The sequence below is a fragment of the Larus michahellis genome, chromosome 3 (genome assembly GCF_964199755.1).
Source record: "Larus michahellis chromosome 3, bLarMic1.1, whole genome shotgun sequence".
Taxonomy (NCBI): domain Eukaryota; kingdom Metazoa; phylum Chordata; class Aves; order Charadriiformes; family Laridae; genus Larus; species Larus michahellis.
The window spans coordinates 43,720,952-43,742,634 of record NC_133898.1 but is presented as its reverse complement, the minus strand read 5'-3'; the positions used below and the strand labels follow the sequence as shown (position 1 = coordinate 43,742,634).

Genomic DNA, 21,683 nt, shown 5'->3' with positions numbered 1-21,683 from the left:
GCCCAGCCCTCTAAGTTGCAGTGCTAGCCAACAATGGCAGAAGGAAGCAGCCCCTCAACAGCAGTCTCCATAGAATCAGCTTATTTTCTTGCCTCCCGCCTCGTCAAAACTTGCGAAAGCGATATATTATTAGCAACACGCCATGCTTCAAAACTAAAGTCAAGAAATACTAGTCTGCGTAAACTTTCCTTTTATGCTTACAAATCTACGAACAAGAAAGCAGTAAGCAGTTTGTCCTAAATTCAGTGAGGGCCCACAAGCCAAAACCAGGCGCTTACATCTACATCAGTACCCACCAGTTATAACGCAAGCAGAAACACCTTCACTGCGCTGCTACGGGAATGACTGCGGAAGCTTTGTGACCTGCTGCCTTCTTCCCATCCCAAATTTTCCATTGACTCCCATGAGGGATTTGCGTATTCCCAAGTCCAGCACCGTCTTCTCTACAGTGTTGTCCTAAATCCCAAAGCCGAGACGAGCTGAATAAGTGAATGCATCTAAGGTCTCTTCTTGTTCCTGTCTCTAGTGAGGGACTGGCGGGTGCTGTTGAAACCCAACTGCTTGCTCTCCTGTTTGGATCTCAACAGGTCCCATTTTAGAAACATCCTCAATTTTAGAAACATCCTGCTGAAGAAACAGCACGTTTAGCAGCTATAAAAACGACAGCATCTTTAAAATCCACCTTGTGAGAAACTGGTTTTCTCCTTCATTCCTGCCCAGGATTCTTTAATTCTGGACAATATTTTTGCCAGAAAATTTGGTCTTCAACGCACATTTCCTGCTTTCGCTTGTTTTCTTACTGGAGTTAATGGCTTTGGTCTTGAGACTGGAAAGCAAGAGGGGAAAAATTTCAGCCTGGTGTCATCCAAGTGACAGGGAATTCTCCCCTCTATTTCCCCCCGCTAAAAGTTACCTTCTCTTGAGGCCAGTGCAGGCAAATGGTAAAGCTTGGCTCTCTCTACGGCCAGCTGCCTTTCAATTCGTGGAAGGATCTTGTCATATTGGGCTAATAGAGAATTTCTGGCAACTGCTCTGTCGGTCAAGCGATGATCGCCGTCGTTCTGATGAAGGAAAAGCGGAAAGCAAAAGCTTAACTAATTACAAGAAGTTCATTGCACAGACCTCTCCATGCTATTTCGCATTAGTGAGCAGATTTCCTCTACGGGTGTGGGAAAACACCTCCACTGCACAGAACAGCGGCAAGTTCTACCCATCCGCACACACCGATTTCACCTGGTACTTTTAGCAAAGTGGAAGGAAGACTGGAATAGCAACAGAGCCTACAACTTGAAGTTAAAACAATGCTGGCACTCTGCAGAACCTTCTTCTGATACACCTGTTATCACCTGCAATTTTCTGATATCACCTGCAATTTGCAAACGACTTACTACATAGCAGGCTTTCCCTTGTTCTTCCTGAAACGCCACTGCCCTGAATATACGGGACAACTGGAAATTACCCTGGACAACATGATGTGAAGATTAAAACAAGCAAGAAAAAGCGACCTACGCACACCACCTGGCCGCATGACAGTTTTCAAATGCAGGACCTACGACTTCCAAAACCACCTTAGAAGTTTGAGTCACTGGAAAACTATGATTCCAGAAAACAGCAAACGCGTCACAAATCCAGAACACAAGTTCATGTAACACAAAATGTAATCTGGCTATTTTGAGAAATAGAGGTTAGACAAGAATTTTTGTCATAAAAGCCGTGAAATGAAAGTTGTGGAATTGGAGAGCACACTATAACTCGCAGAAATTAAAAAAACAAAGAAAACCCACAGAAATTTAACCTGTGGACTGGCATCTAGCCTGCTCTCAGCTAGAAAAATACAGTTGCGTGCAAGACACAAGCGATGACATACAACCTACTCGTCATCCCACAGGAAGGAGTGACACAAACAACTTCCAGTAATCTAAGCCACGCATAACATACGTATCTCAATAACGGAATGGTAAGACTGGCTGATGGGAAAGATACATGTTTATTCCTCAGATGCAAACAAACTGTTCTCAGTGGGGTCAACAGTGGTGTGTAACATTTAATTATAGCTTCATAGAGTAGCTTTGGAGTAGTGACGTATATTGGTCAACATTTAGCTTCAGCTGTAACCAAAGGTGTAGAAACTTGTTCCGAGTGTTTCAAAGACTGGTATGAAAAAAACAAAGCAGGATTCTTATTGAGTACTATCAAAACCAGTTAGTAACACCCAGCAGAAACTTGCACGCTTGACAGAACAGAACTTTCACGCTTACCATAAGATTGACGTTCATGGACTGATTCAGCTCTAGTGCTGCAATGTAGTTGGCACGCTGCAGATGGTAGACTAAAAGGAATTCTTGATTCTGAACACCAGCACTGGTCCTTAAAAACTTCTCCAAACACTCCTATGAGAAAAAAAAAATCATTCCAAAAATCTGTTATGGCTCTGCCTTTTCTCTTTTCAAAGAGACGATGAACATTTTTCCTTGCTCCCACTTACTTGTTCGGTGTCTGTGAAAGGCAGCTTCAGCAAGTCTTCCATCAGGCCCATCTCCCGGCACATTTCGTACATGCGTTTTAAGAGGTCTTCTAAGTTTGCCTGAGCGGCATGTTGGTGCAACAGACCCCAAGCCTCCACCATGCACCTGTAATTAATTTTTCAGACGTAAAGGGATGTTAATAGCATAACCAAAGAGATGCCCCAAGAGTCTTGTACTCAAAGTTTAAAGGAAACTTAGGGGATGATGATTTCTATTCTTTGTTCTCCATTTTCACAAGATTTGCATGACAAAATGGTGGGGTATATTTCTTTACCTATTGGAGAGCAACACAGTGAGGAGAAGCTGCACTTCCCCGCTGCTTGCCGTGGGTGGCCTCATCAGCTGGATGTATCTGAGGGCTTGCCCATGCTCCCCTTGGCACAGGAGGGACTGAATAATTCTCTTGTGCTGCCATGACGCGGTTTTGATTGTAGCGGGATGAAAGAGCAGGGCCAGTGAATTCTGTACAAGTTAGAGATCGGGTTTTAAAATCATTTTCTAGATTATAGCTTTGTACTGCAATGTATGTCTAACTCAACTCTACCATACTTACTTCGTAATCATTGTGATCTAGAAGCCAAAAACCTTCAACAAGCTTAACAAGTCCCCAGGGGATGCCAAAGGCAGTTGCGAAGGAGTCGATTGAAGTTTCTGTCTCACTCGGAAAGGAACGCTTGATATCCAGCAGCAAGTAAATTGTCTGACATCAGGTATCTCATTAAGGCTAATCAGTTTGTAAGACCAAAAGTTTATCACATTACCTTTAGAAAACCATAATGAAGTAAGAATATAAAAGTGGTAGGAAGCAGAAAATACATTCAAAACATTGGAGCATCCAACGCTCAATTATTACAGGAAGTAAATTCCACAGTTGGTTTTTTCCCTCATGTCCAGCGTCTATAAAACAGTGTAAATTGTGGCATCCTTACAGTACAGCTCAGCTCCGAATGCTTAAAACTGGATTTAAACCAGTATGCGGGTCACTCATTGGTAGCGTCATTTTCTCTTTCTGACGTCCGTTTTTAGGGACATCATCTAACAAGACAGCTCTGGGCTATAAGCGTTTCTAAGCCCCTTGCTCTCTAGGCTCCCCTCGCGGGTTAGGCAACAAACAGCAAAAGCAAGGCTCTGTATTTCAGCAGCTTAAACATTAAGTTTCTGCCCCATGACTTTTCTCTTCTCCCTGTTGCTTATTCCGTGTGCCTGCACTTTCAACGGAACCAAAGCAAGCACCGTGAGCTGCGCTGGAAAACCCGTGATTTCAGCAAAAATCCGGTACTGGTAAACCACTCTTAGAAATCCTTTTGCTCTGAAACAGAAATTGTTTTATAACCCATCATGGGTGTTTTAGACAATTTTAAACGCTGTTTAAATTTGGAGAAAAACTAAGGACATTTTATATCTTCAACCCTTATTACTAAAACTGTTTTCTCCCTATCGGAGAAGACTTTTGCAACAAAACGTTTAAGAAAAAAGTCATCAAAAATCCACAGTACAAAGAAATAAAACAGCGCTTCTGTCTACAACTTAACGCTAAACTAAATGTTTTCACTTGCATCGTCTTTGAAGCATAAATGAAAAAATGTCATGAAACAGGTCGGCGACCAACACTGAAGAACATTTATGTGCATCCCCTGAAGGTGTAATAAAAATAACTAGAAAGGATACAATTGCGTGTTTGCAGTTTTCTTCAATGCTTTCTAGCAAATAGAGATCCAGCAGTGCCTGAAATGAAAAATTAACAGTTCTGAAAAAACGCCTGTCTTCCCTAAATCATTGGCTTTTGGGTGGGGTTTGGCGGGGAGGGCGGCCGTTTGTTGTTGTTCTCAGTGAACAGGACACTCACATGCAAACTGGCAGGCGGGTATTTCCCAGTTCCTCCTGCATCTCTCCGCCACAGCTTCTCCACTTGGTCTCCTAACTGGGAAACCATTCCATCAACCATCAAGCAGTCCGAGTCCCATTTTCCTCTGGAACAAAAGGTAGCAAGGATTTGGACAGAGTAAAACACTAATTCCAGCCTCCCGGTGTAACGGCTTTCCTCCAGTCTTCTGCTGACTGCAGCCCTGCCCTTTCATCTCCCGATGGCACAAAGCAGAAAAAGGACACTAGAGGCTCTGTGCTTCGAAGGAACACACGAGCCTGTATGTAAGTTACTTGAGAAGTAAGCCAAGGAAGATGAACTTTGAAGTCAATACCTCCTACCCTGCAGCTTCCACCTTAACTCACCTTGCAGCCTCTTGGTCACAGTGCCATCGCCGAAGCTTGGTCAGGTCTTTATTCAGTTTTCAGAACAATTTCCAAAGAAAAACCTATTATCGGCTAATCCAAGGCATGCCGCCTATGTGCTAGGCAGCTAGTCCAGGAAAGAGAGCTGACGTTCGCAAGTGACTTCTATCCGACAGCCAGGAGAGTGCGAGGCGTGCCAACTCCATGTAACTCCAACCATCTCACAAAATCACACCACGTACTTGTGAGAAGGGGACTTAGGCCAATACAGTTATGACCCTCTATTACCAGTCAAGGACGGAGATGATTGTTTTTTAAAAAACACGCTTTCTTCTGCTTCCAAAACAATTGTTCTGTGAACACCCTGCTTTGCTGAACTGGAGGTGACTGATCCTGTCCTAATCGCATGGCCTTTTTCAGTAGTCAGAAATTATACACATTAGCCAATGAATAAAGTAGACTCCCGAAAAATGATGATACCAACCAGTGGTACTAAGCAGAGGTAGATAGCAACGTTTTAACACAGGAAAGTAACCTCTCTGTTCAACAGAACACGCGTGTCACTGAAGTCAAGAGTATTGCTGGCAGCGGCATTACGCATAGCCCATGCAACTGTTGAGATAAAAGCCATTCCCTTCCACTTCTGAATTTGCCGTGGAAGTGTTCTAGAGTCTTCCTCTAGCTCTTACCTTGATAAACGCTCAAGTTTCTGTCGGTGACCAGTATAGTAGCTCTCAATCAGAGGATAATTGTAGAAAGGTCTTGACAAACGCGTATCGTCATCTACAGGCAACAAAGCAGAAGCAAGTTAAAGCAGTCATATCACACTTGTAAACGAAAATTTTTGCCTAAAGAGACAGAAGATCGTACAAGCTAAGCATCAGAAGCCTCCAACTCTGAAAGAAGCCAATCCTCTTTCTGCCTTTGCTAAAAGAACTCTAAGAGACAAGACTCAATTCCTTCTTGCCCCAAGTGCCGTTTCAAGGTTACAGTTCACGCAGCATTCACAACATGTAGGGTAAGCTGAAGTTCACTATAAAAAAACCCACCCAGTTCTCAAAGGGAATGGTTTCTAAACATGCCGCGTGAGCATCTGTGAGACAATTAAGGCTGACAATGGAATTTCTAATCCATCCAACTAAAGAAGGATTTCCAAGGTGTACTTTCTCCTCAAGCAACTGATAGAAAGTTCAAAACATGCAGGTAATGCTCTCACTGTAAAAACAAGCATTCCGGTACTTGTTGTTTAATAGTACTTTGTTTAAAATCTCAAGTAGTTCAAGCTGTGGACACAAGCAGCGCCTTGACGTCAGGGGTCCATTGCTATTCCTAAAATCCACCCAGGAAAGAAACTGCCTGCCTCATTCTATGCTGTGTACTTGACAACCCAGCAAAATCTCAACTTCACCCACAGAACTTCAGCACACCCTGCCACTGAACCAGCACGACTTCTTCCTGACGAAACCGTTACAAAAACATGGCTAAGCACGCGTTCGTGGGAGTCACTCACTGGATGGTCGCCTTGTTGCAAACGTATGACAGGTCACGCTTACCTAAACCCTCTGGAAGGAGACCGGATCGACAGAACCAGATGACCACTCGTGCATACAAAGAAATGAGGCCGGTTACCGCTTGCTTATTTGTCACGTCTGCAAAACCTGAAAAAAGGCAGGAGATGATTAGCGCTATGCAATTCTGTTCATTTTCACAAAACTCCCTTCATCCTACTAAACCAAAAAGTATAAAAATAGCACATTAGAAATCTTTGTCTTTGCGTTTTTCACGCTGTATCGCTTTCTTATTTGAAGAAAAAAACCACTATCACCACCAAAAGAAAAAACAACCCCTATAAAGAACTAAACTCACTAAAGGCTAAAATAAAAAAAAAACACAAAAACCCCAAAGCCTGAACTACTAAATGCACGCAAGAATAAGACATCTGTTTCTCACGTAGCAGAGATTCTTCTGATAGCAAAGGGATATTCTTTTCTTTTCTCAATAGGCCAAGAACCATTTCTAAGAGAAAAAGCTGTAGAAACTCAAGTAACTTACTTTGCACGTTACTCGTTTACGCTTCCTTCGTATTGTTTAGCAATTTGCAACACGGTGTCTGCATGCAACTAGAACTTGCTAGCTAAGAACTCAAAGGAATAATTTTCAGCAATACCACATTCGGTTGCTGTAATTTCAGCCCAGTTGCCTACAAAGCTTCTCTCTGAATGTAGCCTCCCCCACCCCCTTGCATGAGCTCCACCATAAACTGTTGCCCTGAACTCCATGCGTGTTTTGTGGTGGTCCCAAGCGCTCAGCTTTAAGCCCCTTCTCCCAGCTAAATGTGACTGTCTTCCAATCCTCAAAAACAACAAAAGCCCATGTTGCCACAATTCCAAATCTTAATAAAACATACCAAAGATTTTGTAGCACTACTACAAACCTTTTTCAGTAAGCTCTTGTGCTTCTGTGAGAAAACAGTTTAAGACCGTGCTAAGGTTGCTCAAAAGCAACTGGCAGCGCTGGAGAGACCGTAATGTCTGGGGGTCAATGAAGTTGCAAGAGCCATCAAACAGCGGAACACCTTTTCAAGAATAAATATTAAATCGTTAGCCGACAGAGCAATTCCAGAGTTTCAAGGCGCACTTCAAGGACCGCGTGCAATATCCTATAGCGGCGTATTACTGAGGAAGCTCAATCAGAAAGAACGACTTTAGGTTTGCAGAATGACTACACTAGTACTCACAGATTTGGTCAAATTCTTCCTTTGTAGAGATCACTTGGTTCCATGTCCACTCAAGAACAAACCGTAAATTACCAGCAGACCTTGGCTGCTCTTTAAACAAAGAGAACAAAAAAGAAATGAATCAACAGGCTCCAACTCAAAGAGGTACCACGTAAAAAAACAACGTTCGAAGTATTACCTTCAGATATCCAATGTTTAATGCATCCAGTCAGAAGTCCCACAGAACCTGTCTGGACAGCAGCTGACAATACTGCTTCCAGCTGCTCCTCCTAAACGTAACAGACAAACTCAAATGAGAATCTTACCTACTTGCACCATGTGAACCATCAACAGTAAATGTTTCTTTCTAACTGCATACTCATTCAGACATCACAAAGTCAATCAGGACACAGGCCAGGAATGCCACATCCTTTCTCTTAATTCCAGCCACAGGCTGGACTGCTCACTGCTCTGAGGAACACATTAACACACTTTTCCTCTGACATTTCAATTTACTGCAGCCTAATTCTAATCTTTCTTCGCGTGCCTCTGCATTACAGTCTTCACGTACTGAGTTCCAACTTACTACGTCCAGAAACATCCTCTGCTAATACGCGTTACACATCTGTGCAGATAAGTTTGCCATCAGGAACGCAGGAAGGGGACAGGACAAACACAACTGTGCAACGTTTGCATGGAAACAGTGAAGCTACGGCCAAGCAGCTTTCTAGACTATGAAGACATGAAGCAGTTCTGACACCCAAAACAGTACGTTGGAATTTTGTAACGTGACAGAAAAGAAGCAAAACATTTACATCCTAATGGTTTAAATGGTAGGCTCTTCAAATACTGTATTATAGTGTAGTGGTAATCCTTACAAGGATAAATCACAGCTATGCACAGACGCGCGATACTAAGTAGTAGCTTATCTCAGCTGGTGTTCTCGTACTTCTCTCAGGTGAAAGGACCCTTCGTAAGTTTTTACTTTGGTTTTTGGGATGGGATTTGTTTGGTTGGTTGGGTTTTTTTAAACACATTCAAAAGTATCTTTCCCCTCTAGGCAAAATCATGACATTCAAAGCGACTTCTACACATGTAGAACACACATGTGATATTGCCATCTTTTTCTGAAAACTGGTTTCAGACAAGGAAACAGACCATTGGCCAGCTTGCCAAGAAATTTCTTTGAGCTGCCACACTGTGCAGAAGCGTTCATGTCCTAACACACGTCCACAAATGTGGTGACGAATGCAGGAGACAGGAAGAGGAGGGCAGCGGGAAGGCTGCTCTCCCCTTCCTGCTGATTGCTCCAGGGAAAGGTTGGTGCATTGCAAATGGAAAACCTATGGCAGGGGGAGTGAAGTCACTGTGGTGGCATAAAGCACATAGAAGGTAGCGAGTGTCATGAGATAAAGGTGATTAAGGTGTTGCAGCTGCAAGAGGGCAGTCTCAGAGGAGCAAATTGGGCTACTGCAGCACAAGGCAGAGGCTACAGAGGTGAAGATCCGCCCGGAGAGGATGCAGAAAAGCCTACCGATGAAGGGAAAACGAGGGCAAGCCGTGAAGAAATTGCCAGGGAGAGCTGACAGCAGTAATCCTTTACCACAGCCCACTTCCTTGGAAGCAAATGATCACGCACAGTGACAGTGCAGCAAGCCGACGTCTGCAAGAGCTCGCATCCCAGTGAGACGCCCCCATCGTCGGCTACTGCACTGAACCACTGCTTTGAGAAACTGACAGGGATGGGGGTTACTCTGGGGGACACATGCGTTATGTTGGGCATGACCAGCACTGACTGCACGCTTCCTTGTGCGCATCTGTGTGTGGCACCGAATTAAGAGAGGGGTCTCTAAAGACAGATCTCTTAGGGCTGTTCCCAGTCAAAGTCACTACTTTGGATCTAAGGATACGGTTACTTCTGCTAGCTCAGGTCAACACCTGTATTTCAAATTGGAGTATCGTGTCTTGTAGCCCCTCCAGCCCTGTCAGACCAGATGGATGTATTTCCCCCTTGATTCCCTCATAGGCACTCACCTGACTCAAACTGGATGGCTGGACATCAACTGGTCTTGGAGACAGCAAGCCAGCTACAAGACACCTATTGTAGCTATCCTGAATGGCTTCCCATATTGAAGGGCCAGATTTCTTCAAAAAATTCAAGGTCTGAAACATCAATCGAAAACCACAGATTAAGACAGCATTGTTATTCCGTCACTACGCTTCTGGATAACCTCTAAAAGGAAGAATCTAAATGTTCACTGACACCATCAGACAGCCTGAACCACTAAGATGCTTTAGGTTAGCAATCTGCGTAATTAAGTCTTTTCTACCTTCTCTGTCTATACACAGGCCTTGCTCTTTCCCTCAACACTGACACAAAATACATTCTATATAAGCTAAGCTAACATGCAACTTCATGCTTTGGAAGATCCTTTCTATGCCTATTCGTATGGAAGCCGATTCATGTTGGAAACATTTAGTGAGCTGAAACTTCACTCAAAATTATCTGTCACAATCTGTGCCGTGGCTCAGAAGTTATAATTTGGCCGAGTTTGGGAGAAAACAAAATTTTCACTCCTCAAACAGTTATGTGGTTTTTCATTTTCTCCATTCCCTCCTTTTTCAAGAGAGTTGGGGATCAAAACTCTAACTCAAGACTATGCAGGCAGTTCGACTGAGGGGCAATAAAGAAGTAACACCTTTCCCCGCCTTCTACAGTGGTTTTGTTCTTGCTCCTGGAGCAACGTTGCGTTCCTTTCTAGACATTCAATCCCCGATGGTGCTTCAAGAGGAGACAACGGCAGTTGTACAGTCCCAAGAGGGGACCTAAAACATTACCATTTGCATACAACTGGCGACAGGATACAATTGCAACTATGCGTGTGGACGGGCAGGATGAGCATGAAACGGTCCCTAACACGGAAAGCAGTGCAACAGAAAACTTAGAAAAGCTACATCTCCTGCCACTCGCAATAAAGATACAGTAAAAGATCACCTCCTTCTGGAAGCCGGTGCAAGTCATGTGAACGACTCCGGAGGTCAGCAAGCACGTACCATCTGCAGAAACAGGGAACGTTTGACAACCTTCCGTACTCTCACAGTTATGGCATGACCAGTTTACATTTTTTACACACCGGTATCTAGAAACATATAACTGAGTGCTTTGAGCTTCAGTTCACAGGCATTTCAGGCTATAACCAGCACCACTTCACCGGCTACATTACAAAAGCACCAAAACTCAGCCGGCTGTCAGATATGTTTCACAATAGTAAATACCTTGTCAGTACAACGCGATCAGAGTTGGGTTTGTGGGGGACTGGGTGTTTTTTTGGTTTGGTTTGGGTTTTGAATGACAAACAATGACTGAACAAGAGAACCAATGAATGGCATTTGACCTCATTTTAAGCTTATCACTCTCAAAAGCAGTGAAATACCTACCAAAGTTATAGTTGCCTGGATGAAAAAACCGCTCAGGTGGTGGATAAGAAGGAGGAACTCCCCGACTTAGACTCCGCTCATGGACCAGAATATCCAAAAGGAGCTTCGGAGAAGTCACGCTCACTACGGTATCCAGCGACCACAGTGCAAAATAGGGGCACTCATGAGGGAATTCTTCCGGCCTTAAAGAAAACAAGCGCGTAAGCTAAATGCCGACATTCAAATGAATTATTGGCAGGCATATGGAAAACTACTGAAGAAAAATCTACCTTACTGAATCTGGCATTTGAGCAGAATACCAGCGATTAATGTCAAATACACCCAGGTAAGTAGATGGTTTTCCCTGACCGTACGTATTCACTTGCCAACTGAAGACTGAGACACTGGTGTCAGGAGACGTGACTGTAAAAGACAAGACATTGTTTCTGACTTGTAGAAAATACGATAGATCCGATAGTTTTAAAACACCACTTTCTATTTTGGCTTCATTCTGTTCTGTCACTCGTGAAACACAACACTTCCTAAGAGTGATTACAGTAATTACGGAATAGCAAACATCTCTGTGATAGGTTTCAGTCACACTGCCCCTTTTTCTTGTCCCCTCGTCCAGATCACTGGCCAAGATACTAAAGAGAAGTGGCCCCAGTGCAGTGCCCTGGGGAACAGCACTTGTGACGGGCTACCATCTGGATGCAGATGCGGACATCGGTTTGAAGAAGGGAAAAAATTCTGGTAACATTCCTAAGCAATGGAGAGTTTGAACTTCTTGTTCAAAGATGGCAGCTGGAGGAGTAAAACGACTGACCATCATCATACAAACGGCCCCACCATACATCGCGATAGCATGTCAGCAAGCATAAAATAAAACCCACTTTTTCCCTTAAAGAAGTCCCACATAACTTAAGCATCCATTTTTTCTTCGTAAATAATCCCAACAGTCTAGTCTATGCAGATAGGCAAGACTTTCAGACTGTGGGGACAGAACAGCATTCGTTGCTTAGGTTCCAAAAGCACTTCTTTTAAAATCACCAAACACGGACATCAGAACAAACCTTCATTTACGCTATCCTCTCCGTCAACGTCGCTGCGGAATTTTTCGACAGTCTGGCAGCTGATTAATTTCGTACTCCTCGTCTGGCCTCTCAAGGGAAAGACTCCACCCGTGAGATCTAAACTGAACTTTTTGCCACGGTATTCCAAACCCTGGGGGAAAAAATCAGAGAAGAGAGCAAAGGTCATTCTAAGATAAAAACATACATTATGGCTAAATATGAAAGACAGTCTAACAGAATAGGCTTATTATACTGTGTATTTCGCATGAGCCTATTTCTGATGGTAAATAGAAACTACGCCTGACATGCAAGAGAATGCAGTGTCAAATCGTAACGGGTAAGTTTGGCTGTAAAGGCTTTGCACTTTTTCAAAATTTAGAATTTCCCTAACATTATTCAGATCTGAACATGTTTTGCAGAATTCCTTGCGACATCCAAGAATGTTCTTTATAAAAATAAATATATCGCTACAAAGAGATATCTAAAATGGTGCAACACACATGCATGCAAAGCTCTTTGCTCCATGTCTTGATTGCAGAACTGATGAAGTTAGAGAAGCCCCAGCATTCGAGCAGCTAAAGCTGTCAAGAGGTATTTTCTATGGGCACACCACCAGAGTGACCGTGCACCCCTCTCTAGTTACTGTGAGAACTTCATACTGATTAGCAATCTTCTTTCAAGCCACGTAAGCTATGACAGCTCCTCCTCTCATCTTGTCAGAGACTAACGGGTGAAATATCCCTCAGCTCCTTCACCAAGCACAGCCAACAGCAAAAGGGAAAACCAGAAAGGACACGGGGTGCACGTGGCCAAGGCTTTTAGCATCACGAATTACTACACAGTAAACAAACTAATTTTGAGATACACAGAAACCCCGGCACGATTGTGTTGAACCTCTGATAGCGCCATTTTTTAAGTAAGCGTGAAGTGAAATACTGTCTTTCCAAATACAGCATTCATTCAAACTGTCTACCATACAACACATGAACGGGTGTACTGGGGACAAATAGCAGCTCTATAATTAAAAAAAAAAAAAAAAAAAGAGGGAAAAAGAAACCCAACCCACACAACCCATAAACTGATAACGCCACATTCTACCCAAGTTTCCTAAACTTGCAGAGCTCTGAAACGAACTGGCATGAAACCACACATTCCCGTATGATCTCATAGGATACATCTAATTCACCTAATCTGAGAAGAGGCGAGCTTTCTCTTAATGATTCCAGGAAGTGTTACAAATAAATATGAAGGTTGTCTAAAAAGAAAAATTAAATAATTAAAAAAAGTCTTTCATAACTAAAAAGAAAATGCTTCTGAAGCAAAGCAGTGCATTTTAAACTTTCCACGCCGGGCAAAGTCATTCTAAGGAACTCCATTGTATGGGAGATGTTAAGTAACGACTCCATTGACTAGCAAAACACAAAAACAAGTTTTCAAACGAGATGCACTGGTCAAACTCTGATATCAAAGTAGAGAGTGTATACTCTGCCCATCCGCAAGCATTGTGCAGAACGAGGGTAAAGATGCGCTCTACGATCGTGATTTGATGCACCAGATTTAGCAACTGCTGCAACAGTACAAAAAAGGTCTTTGGAAGCATTACTTAAACATACCTTTCTGTTTAATTACTTAAGCAGACTTAAACCAGCCTTGAAGGCAATGGAGACGAGAGTTTGACACGCATATAGAAAAACACAGTACCACATGTTCCATAAGTCCTATTTGTGACTTTTACCATGACACACAGTCAAAGAGGCACTGCTTCATAGCCTCAAACCTAATTCCTGGAACAAAAAGCACTGCTGTATTGAAAAAGTCTTTTGAGCTCCTGTGAACTCTATCCAATGAACAAGGATCAACAGTAGATTCCTCCTTCTTTACTCAAACTTGGCCTAGCAAACGGGAGACACTTAAATTTTCTACCCCTGAAGATGGACAAGAAACTTGACTCAGACAGCCATGCAGGCAGACAGTCATGTAGTACTAACCAATCTGTGACTACAAGGAAGTGTTCTGAGACTAAAAGTATCCGCTGTGGAGCACAGGTCCCGCACATCAACAAAGATAAAGAGATAGCATCCAGCACGCCATGAATCACTGGAAGATCCTTCTACTTGGTCACCGTGATAGATAATGCATTTTAAAGAAACACCACCTTTTCCAAACACCTAACCTCTATCTATGCAAAAGCAACGGTGCCAAATGAGGAAGCACCTTTCCTACACATAAGCAAAACACTCAAAATCTAAATTAATCCAAAAAAATCAAAAGGCACAGTCCCTACAAAAACCAGAGTACCACGATACAAGAGTCACCCCTGTTTCGTTCCATAGCTATTGAGAATATGCAAGAGAAAGTACCAAATCAGGAGGAAAGACTTGCTCTGAACTAAGATTACTGTCCCCTCAAAAAGATTTTGGAAGACTTCCAGGCGTACAACTGAATGGAATTACACATCTAACAGATGCGCCTTGTCTCTGTTAGCTATCTGAGATACAAGGATACCTCACATCTGTATTTTAAACGCATCCTCCTTGGAGCCAGATCTAACATTTAGGTACACTCTTCTGACCAAATTACATATTTTCCTGGCTTTAAGAGTAGATTGAATAGGTCACCCAGCCAAAAAGAAGAACGAGTTATCTTTACAGCTACTAAGTGTCAGGATCAACACTGAAGAGACACTGTAGGTGCATTTCATGTGAGAAGTCCGGCTGACAAAGCTCTAAGGGAAACCAAGAATATAAAACTGAAGATCAGCAAAGACTAGAGTATGACTGTATTTTAAGAAAGGGAGAGAGACAGAAGCTTATTCAAGTCCGAAGCTTGGTTAAACCAAGCGATTCAAGGCCCAATCTTCTCTTCCTACATGCCATTCATTTGGTATTTCAGAATAATTTTATTTGCAAAAGCCACGTCCTCTTCAGGAATTTCATTTATACGGGCTCTTTGCAGATGAATCTAGCTGGAACACACGACACTGCAGTATAAAATGGTACGCCTTCTTTCCAAAAGGTATGGACAAAGGCCGTGCCCAAGAAGACTCAGCAAAACATTATTATTTTTTCAGCCAGCTCTGAAGTTTGATGGTAAATCTCAGCCCTGTAACTCAACTGATACTCCCTTAGAGAAAATTACTATTGTCTGCTTTTCCCACGCATGCACCTCTTACCTCATACATGACTTGTCCTGAGGCCACGCGTTTTCTGTCACCAAACGCTAACTGCAGCAGGTGTAAACTCACCACATCCCCTTCACTGAAAAAGGGATAAATTATGAAATTTGGTTACAAAGCTGCTTTATAGTCCTCATTGTCGTGTTAGTAGACCTAGACGTTTTCTTAATAGCATGCTCCCGCTGAAAAGAACACCACCTCTTCCCAAAACATGATCATCGGCCACATTTAGCCACTGAAACATGAAGGAGGGCGTTTTGACACTAACAGCTTCAGGGGCAAAAGCCAACCGTACAATTGGAAAGCTGTAATATGTTGTATGGACTAAGAATTGTTGGAAATAGTTCTTCACAATGAAGAGTTCTCCATCAAAACTGCTTTGAAGTCAAGTTTTAAAAGACTGCCACTCTACCAACAGCTGAGCTGATGGAATCGCTTGCTGATGCAGAAAGAGAGATCTCTCTGCCCTTCCCTTACCACCAAAGTTCCCCTCCCCCTCTTGCACACCCTGCACCCTTCCAAGTCCGATTTGATTCAGCAGAACAGCAGGAACCCATTGGCTTTTCTGCTGAATCGTTTTCTGCCAGGGGAGCTGCACTGGCTCACCAAGGCTCCACAGACTGCTGACGCTGGCACAAGGCCATCGGCAATACTGTCACCGCCGCCTTTAGGGGCGGCAGGCTGTTGTGTGGGCACGTCTGGTGTTCTAGATCTGCAGCCTCAACTGCTCCTAGTGGTATTTTAATACCGCGGTGTGACTATCAAACAAATGATGAAGCGGTCATCGAGGAACAAAAGCAAACCATTTGAGAATGCGAGCAGAAGAATATGGCCACTGTTGCTTTGCCTTCTGACAGAAGGCAGGAACTAGTAGGTCCCTCTTCACGTCTGGTAAATCCTGTAAAAATTGCATTCTAAGTTTAACACCCTCCGTACCGGAAAGAATCGCAGACACACAACAAATACACATGTTCAACTGTATGGGAACAAATATCCTTAAAAACAAAAAGAATTAATTCAGTGGCTGATAGTTAAAGTTTTTATTCACCTTTCCTGCGTAGACTGAACAGCCCACAAGTAGCAACAATTGCGAGGATCATTCTCCGGCTCTTGAAAAGTGACAGCATAGACAGGAATCCTCCCTCCTTCAAGCTGAGAGTGGTGCCTACAGGTTTAGGGGAAAAAAAAAGCAAAACGAAAAAGAAAAAAAAAGGGGAGCCTAGTGGCCCAAACACAGGTAGTTTCTCGTTTCTTGGACTACGTCAAGCATTGTTCTTCCTGACTTCTGAACCTTATTTGTACCTCCACACTCTACTCTTGCCACCTAATTATTCCTCCACTGTCTATTTATGCATCCAACAGCTTCTGGGGAGTCAGTGCAGATCTGCTGAAGGGAATCCCGACCAGAAGTTAGCCAAATATTTCAGGTGAGATTGCTCTTTCGGCCAAAGCTGACATGCAGGAAAGAATACATTTTTCAGGCACAGGTCAGCTATTGAGTTTTCATGTCTCACTAGTTTCACCCTGGACACTTTAGAGAATATCGGCACCAAAATCACATCACTGACATACTTCAGCCTTTCAATGGATGCCCCAGTTGCAGTAACCGGTTCTGAAAACCCCAGGAAGCATGCTTCCCACAATTCCTCAATCCACAGGCACAATAAGGAAAACAATCCTAGTCCACTGGGGAGAAGGCGGACCACTTGATCCAGGTATGACTGAAAAGTTACGTCAGAAGAGGATTTCTGAACGTGCCAAGATTATACTCATACTCACTTCAGTCCCTGAAAAAGTTCTCTTTACATCCACATACTTCCTTAAGCAACAAATCGAGAGCCCCGCACCTCCAGGCATGGCCAAGTGTAAAGGCCTACTTACTCTCTCTTCAAAGTTTTCATATTCCAGAGCGACAGGTAGCCATCCGAGAAACCCACAACGAGCTGGTTGCTTCTGCTTATGTAGCACAGGGCTGATACTGCTGTTCCGGAAGCATTTTGTAGTTGAAAACAGAGACACCTCCCTTCGCTGGTCGCAGTTTCTCTTCTTTGTGCAACTTCAGCAGGATTTTTAGTGACAACTTCTAGATCTACACACACAAAACCAAGCAATAAATGAATACGTTATGCCATTTAGGCTGCATTTTAGGCACTGACGTGACAACCCCTATCATCTAATGCTACCGTGCCAGGCACAATAGCCATTTATGCAACACTTTTTTTTGCCATTGCCATTATGTATGTCTTCAAAGAACATAAGAACTCTCGGATCAGACAAGTATTCTCACTCACGTTTGAAAGCTAGGTAAAAGCGTAACCAAATTCTTCCTGGACTCTGAAAAGCAGGAGTTTGGGCCTCGTGATGCAATTTGAAGTGGCACCTCGTGTTTGAAGTGGCACCAGTTGCTGAAGCTGCTGTTGTAATAGCCAAAACGGTGTATGCAAGCTGAGTACACCTATTCGAGATTTCATTCATCCAAATGCATGGGTGTTGGTAAGTGGGGTTTATTTTAAAAAACAAGCCCAAAATTTGCCCCAAGTCAATTAACACAAGCAGAAGAGCATTCCCGGGAAACAGGGCTCCTCCAACACAACTTCCTACCAGGCGGCCGCACCGGCTCACGTGGCAAAATTCCTACACCTCTCTGGCAAGAATCATAGTGGCACAGGGATCTTGGTGGGAGGGGGCATTTACAACACTGCGAGGAGCAGTCAGACACTCCCAGGTTTAATCAGGTCAGGACTATACGATGTCAAACTGCCACCTGTAACCAGTCGTCAGAAATGTCTGACACAAGGGTCTTCAAAGTGGGATGCATACTGTTTCGTTAGAAGACAGAAGTTTTCTTGCGTTTAAATTCATGTGGAAAAACTGCAGGCTTACCCAATGCTTCGATATCATTCTGAGTGCAGGAGCAATCATCCAAACTAAGATCAACCAGAAGTAGATGGCCAGCATCTGTAGCCACTGCTGCCACCCCAAAGAGCCATCGCAGACTCTGATGGAGGTGCTGAGTGCTCACGCTGGGTCCTCCGTGATTCGCTATGGGTTCTATAGCGGTTACCTACAGGAAAACTACAAGTTACTACTTGAGCTCTTTGACAAGCTCAATAGAAAAAGTAAATACAGGAGCATCAAAGCATTGTTTGCAATTAGATCAAGAAAAGAGACAAAGACAAAAAAGCCCCGTACAAAAACCTGTTACTGCCTTCCATTTACTAGATTTCCTGCGGGTAAGTGACTTAACTTCAACTTAAATGGGGCATTCTATTAGTACAGCTTAGCAATTTCCATTTCCTACTTCGCAGTAATTAACTGGAGGAAAACACAGAAAATCAGTTATACGCAAGAAACTTTATCGTATTCAAGGGGCTTAAGACAGACAAACACAACTACATCGAGGTCTCCCACCGCTCACAGCCCACCAGCACCGCGATACGGTCTATGCCTTCTTTGACAAACGGGCGTTAGGATAAATCAGGGCTCGAGAGTCAGACGAGGCAGCGGCCAAGTTGCATGGGAGACACACCATTTCCATGGGAGTGAAACGTATTTAGAAAGCGTTGAAGGGAGAGACCAGCTTAGTAAAATTCACACTAGTCCGCATTTAGAAGAAAAGTAACAACCACATAAAGGAAAAGAAGCTTTAAATGCACACCAGCGCTTTCACGAATGTTGAGAAAAATGTTAAAAGCCAGCCTAAAGCAGCAGCTTCTCAGATAAAAAGGTGACTCCACCTAAAGGAGGAAGCGCACACTGCCCTTTCACGTGCCCAGCAGTCTGCACGCAACTGTCTCACAAGGCGAAGACAGACCTTTCAGCACACGTTGCAGCACATCCCAGGACAACACTGACTGCTAGAGCAGAGACACGAGCACACAAAGACTCCTGCGCTAAAGCTGCACGTATTTCTCTCTCTCAGTGACCCCAATACGAATGCTTACTACTAGTCATCACACTGTAGCATTACAAACAAACAAAACTCCACCTGTATTCTAGCAAGTCAAACCAAAGCAGCTGATGGAAAGCTGGCTAAGAAGTTAGTTAGTTAGTTGTTGCAGATTCTAAGATGATAAAAATGAATCTTGATGTTCTATTGACTTCCACCGATTCTTGTTTACATTGAGATAATGAGGCTAGGGGACACACATCATTTGAGTTTCTGGGTTACAGAAGACAGAAAACATCAGCAACATTACACCAGTGTGTCCCATCTACACAAACACACTAGTCAGAGAGCAGAGATTCAAGGACTGCAGGCTGAAAGGTGACCTCCCAACACTCTGTCAGATAACTCACTGGAGGCTCTTTTTTCCTCTCCTAAGTCAACAGAAAAATGTGTTCTCCTCAGCCTGCTTGCTAGGCTGAGATTCAAGGCAATGTGTCGAAGTCATTTACAGCACAACTATGGAATTCTGAGCCATTTTAAAGACGGTATTTCTGATGGAAATCAAGCAATTAGGGTCAAAAAAAGGTGCTTTTCAAGGCCTTTTTGTGGAAGGAGAGAATCAGGTGAATTTGTGCTCTACAATAAAACCAGAAAACTTGTTTTACTCTCAGCAAACTCCAACAATAATGGCACACTAAGCCCAAGATTTTACAGCAACACCGTCTTGACTGGATACTCTCAAGTGACAGGATGTTAACGCACGATAGAAAAAATACCTCCTACAAAGAGACGCTCCAGAGCTTGTCCTAAAACAGGCCTACGCAGCACCTAACAACATCAAAGCTTCGTTTCTCCAATTAAAAAGTACCTACCCTCCCGGGAAGAACAACTGCTTTAACCACTCTTGAGAGTCCAAGGTCGTACAGACAGAGAACACTTCCCTCTGCGTCTTCCAACCCAACCAGCAGTCCAGTTCTCTTCTCCCAGGAAAACTCCTTCACCACACGAACAGTGGGAGGCTGTTCATTGACTCCACTGAAACGGTACGCAGAGAGCCGCTCTCCTGTCACACAGTTCACCACCTCAAGGTGAGGACCACGTGCCAACCACGCCAGGCCGTTTCTCCCTGTGAGAGAAAAGAAAGAGGACTGAAGCAAATGTCCAACGGAAGACTGAAAACAGCTGAAAAAAAATCACAGTGCCTGCCCCTTTCCTTCAATAAACGTACCTAGCAGAGGAAGACCGACCTACCTCATTCTAGTCAATGATTCAAAATCACCCGTTGAAATCCCCAAGCAATCCCTCCTAAAATTAACCACCTTGTTATTTTGCATTTGTACTTGTCATTCCCGCACCGAAGAATCTGGGTTGTTTGGGATAAAGATGACAAGGTCCTGATCGACAGCCTTTATACCATATTCGCCTTGGTTTTGCTAGAAATGATCTAAACGCATATGGGAATACAAGTCTTAGAGCGTAGAGGAAGAATCGAAGGCATTTTGTTTCACTGAACTACTGCCAGCCCAAAGGAAGTATGAGCTCAATCCCTGCATTTACACTCAGGTAGATAGATTCTACCTGGTCTTAACAGAAGCCTAGACCTCCAGATAGGCACCCAGCTCTACTGTCACATCACCTGGAAAGTCCACTTCAAAGTTTAACTATACTCACGTTTTAATATTAGCATTTGTCATCGCTGAAGCACCCTTTTTGTTCTCTCTCTCTAAACAGGATGCCTCTTAACAGCACCAACCTGACACAGCTGATACCATGACCTGAGGCTTCAGGTAGCCTCCAGGCAAGAACAGCTTTATACCGAGACCAAATTTAAAGGAAAATGCTCACCTCCAGAAAACCTCCCGCACAGCACCGAGCCGAGGGTTCCCTCATCTTCCCCAAGTGCCTGAAGAGTCACCTCTGGAAACTGCAGCAGACTGCTCGTTACCTCAGCTGTTAGGTCTCGCATTCTTCGCTGTAAATACAGGAAAAAATTGCACAACTAGACTCACGTCAGCCAGAACTATTCTTGAGAGTGACAGAAGTTTCATCAGTATGCAGTGAAAAATCCCCTAGACATCACCTCTAGCTCTTTTCCTTGCAAATAATGGCACTCGGGAGACTTTTTGCTCTCCCAGCAGAGCAAAAGGAGAATCCTTTGCTTTTCTGATGCCTGTGAGATCACCAACAAAAAGTGACCCAGACGTATCAACAGAGAAATAACAGGAAAAAGCCCAATACACTGAGTTCAAGTCTGCTCACACAGGTTAGGAAGATGGGAGCTGAGAAAAATCAGATTTTAAAAAGCTTCTCAGTAACAGGTACAACTTTCCATTTGTCCTTTCCTTTGATTTCGTACTTTACCCTTTGTTACTTATTGTCAGTTGTCTTCTAGCAGCCAAAATTACCATTGGTCTTCACCTTAGGTACTTATGACTTCCAAACTATTTCCAAAGAAAGGAGCGTACCACGAGTCACAGGCTGAGGATAGATTTTTGCATTAAAAAGCTCCAAGAAGAATAAACATGGAGAAATTACATGTTCAAGCAGAATCACATTCAGCCAAGTCAGGGTTCAGGGACGTCAGTTTTGACTGACGGTAGTACCTGAAAATCCGTTTCAAGGGCCAACAATGCAATGGGCTTACTGACGAAAAAGCTAA

General features: G+C 43.5%; 1 protein-coding gene across 1 annotated transcript; it reads right to left on the bottom strand.

Moving 5' to 3' along the window:
* Positions 1-764: 764 nt before the first annotated feature.
* On the bottom strand, positions 765-20,990 carry LOC141740042 (protein ELYS-like). The gene is made up of 24 exons (XM_074578238.1): positions 20,870-20,990; positions 19,897-20,150; positions 18,019-18,199; positions 17,017-17,224; positions 16,184-16,300; positions 15,133-15,217; positions 11,961-12,111; positions 11,178-11,310; positions 10,909-11,090; positions 10,466-10,527; positions 9,505-9,633; positions 7,670-7,760; positions 7,492-7,581; positions 7,189-7,329; positions 6,308-6,412; positions 5,444-5,537; positions 4,372-4,495; positions 4,194-4,250; positions 3,079-3,225; positions 2,800-2,987; positions 2,486-2,630; positions 2,259-2,390; positions 914-1,061; positions 765-826 (listed from the first exon to the last, which is right to left on the bottom strand). Exons 1-24 carry the CDS (start codon positions 20,988-20,990, stop codon positions 765-767), a joined length of 3,147 nt encoding a protein of 1,048 aa, XP_074434339.1.
* Positions 20,991-21,683: the final 693 nt, after the last annotated feature.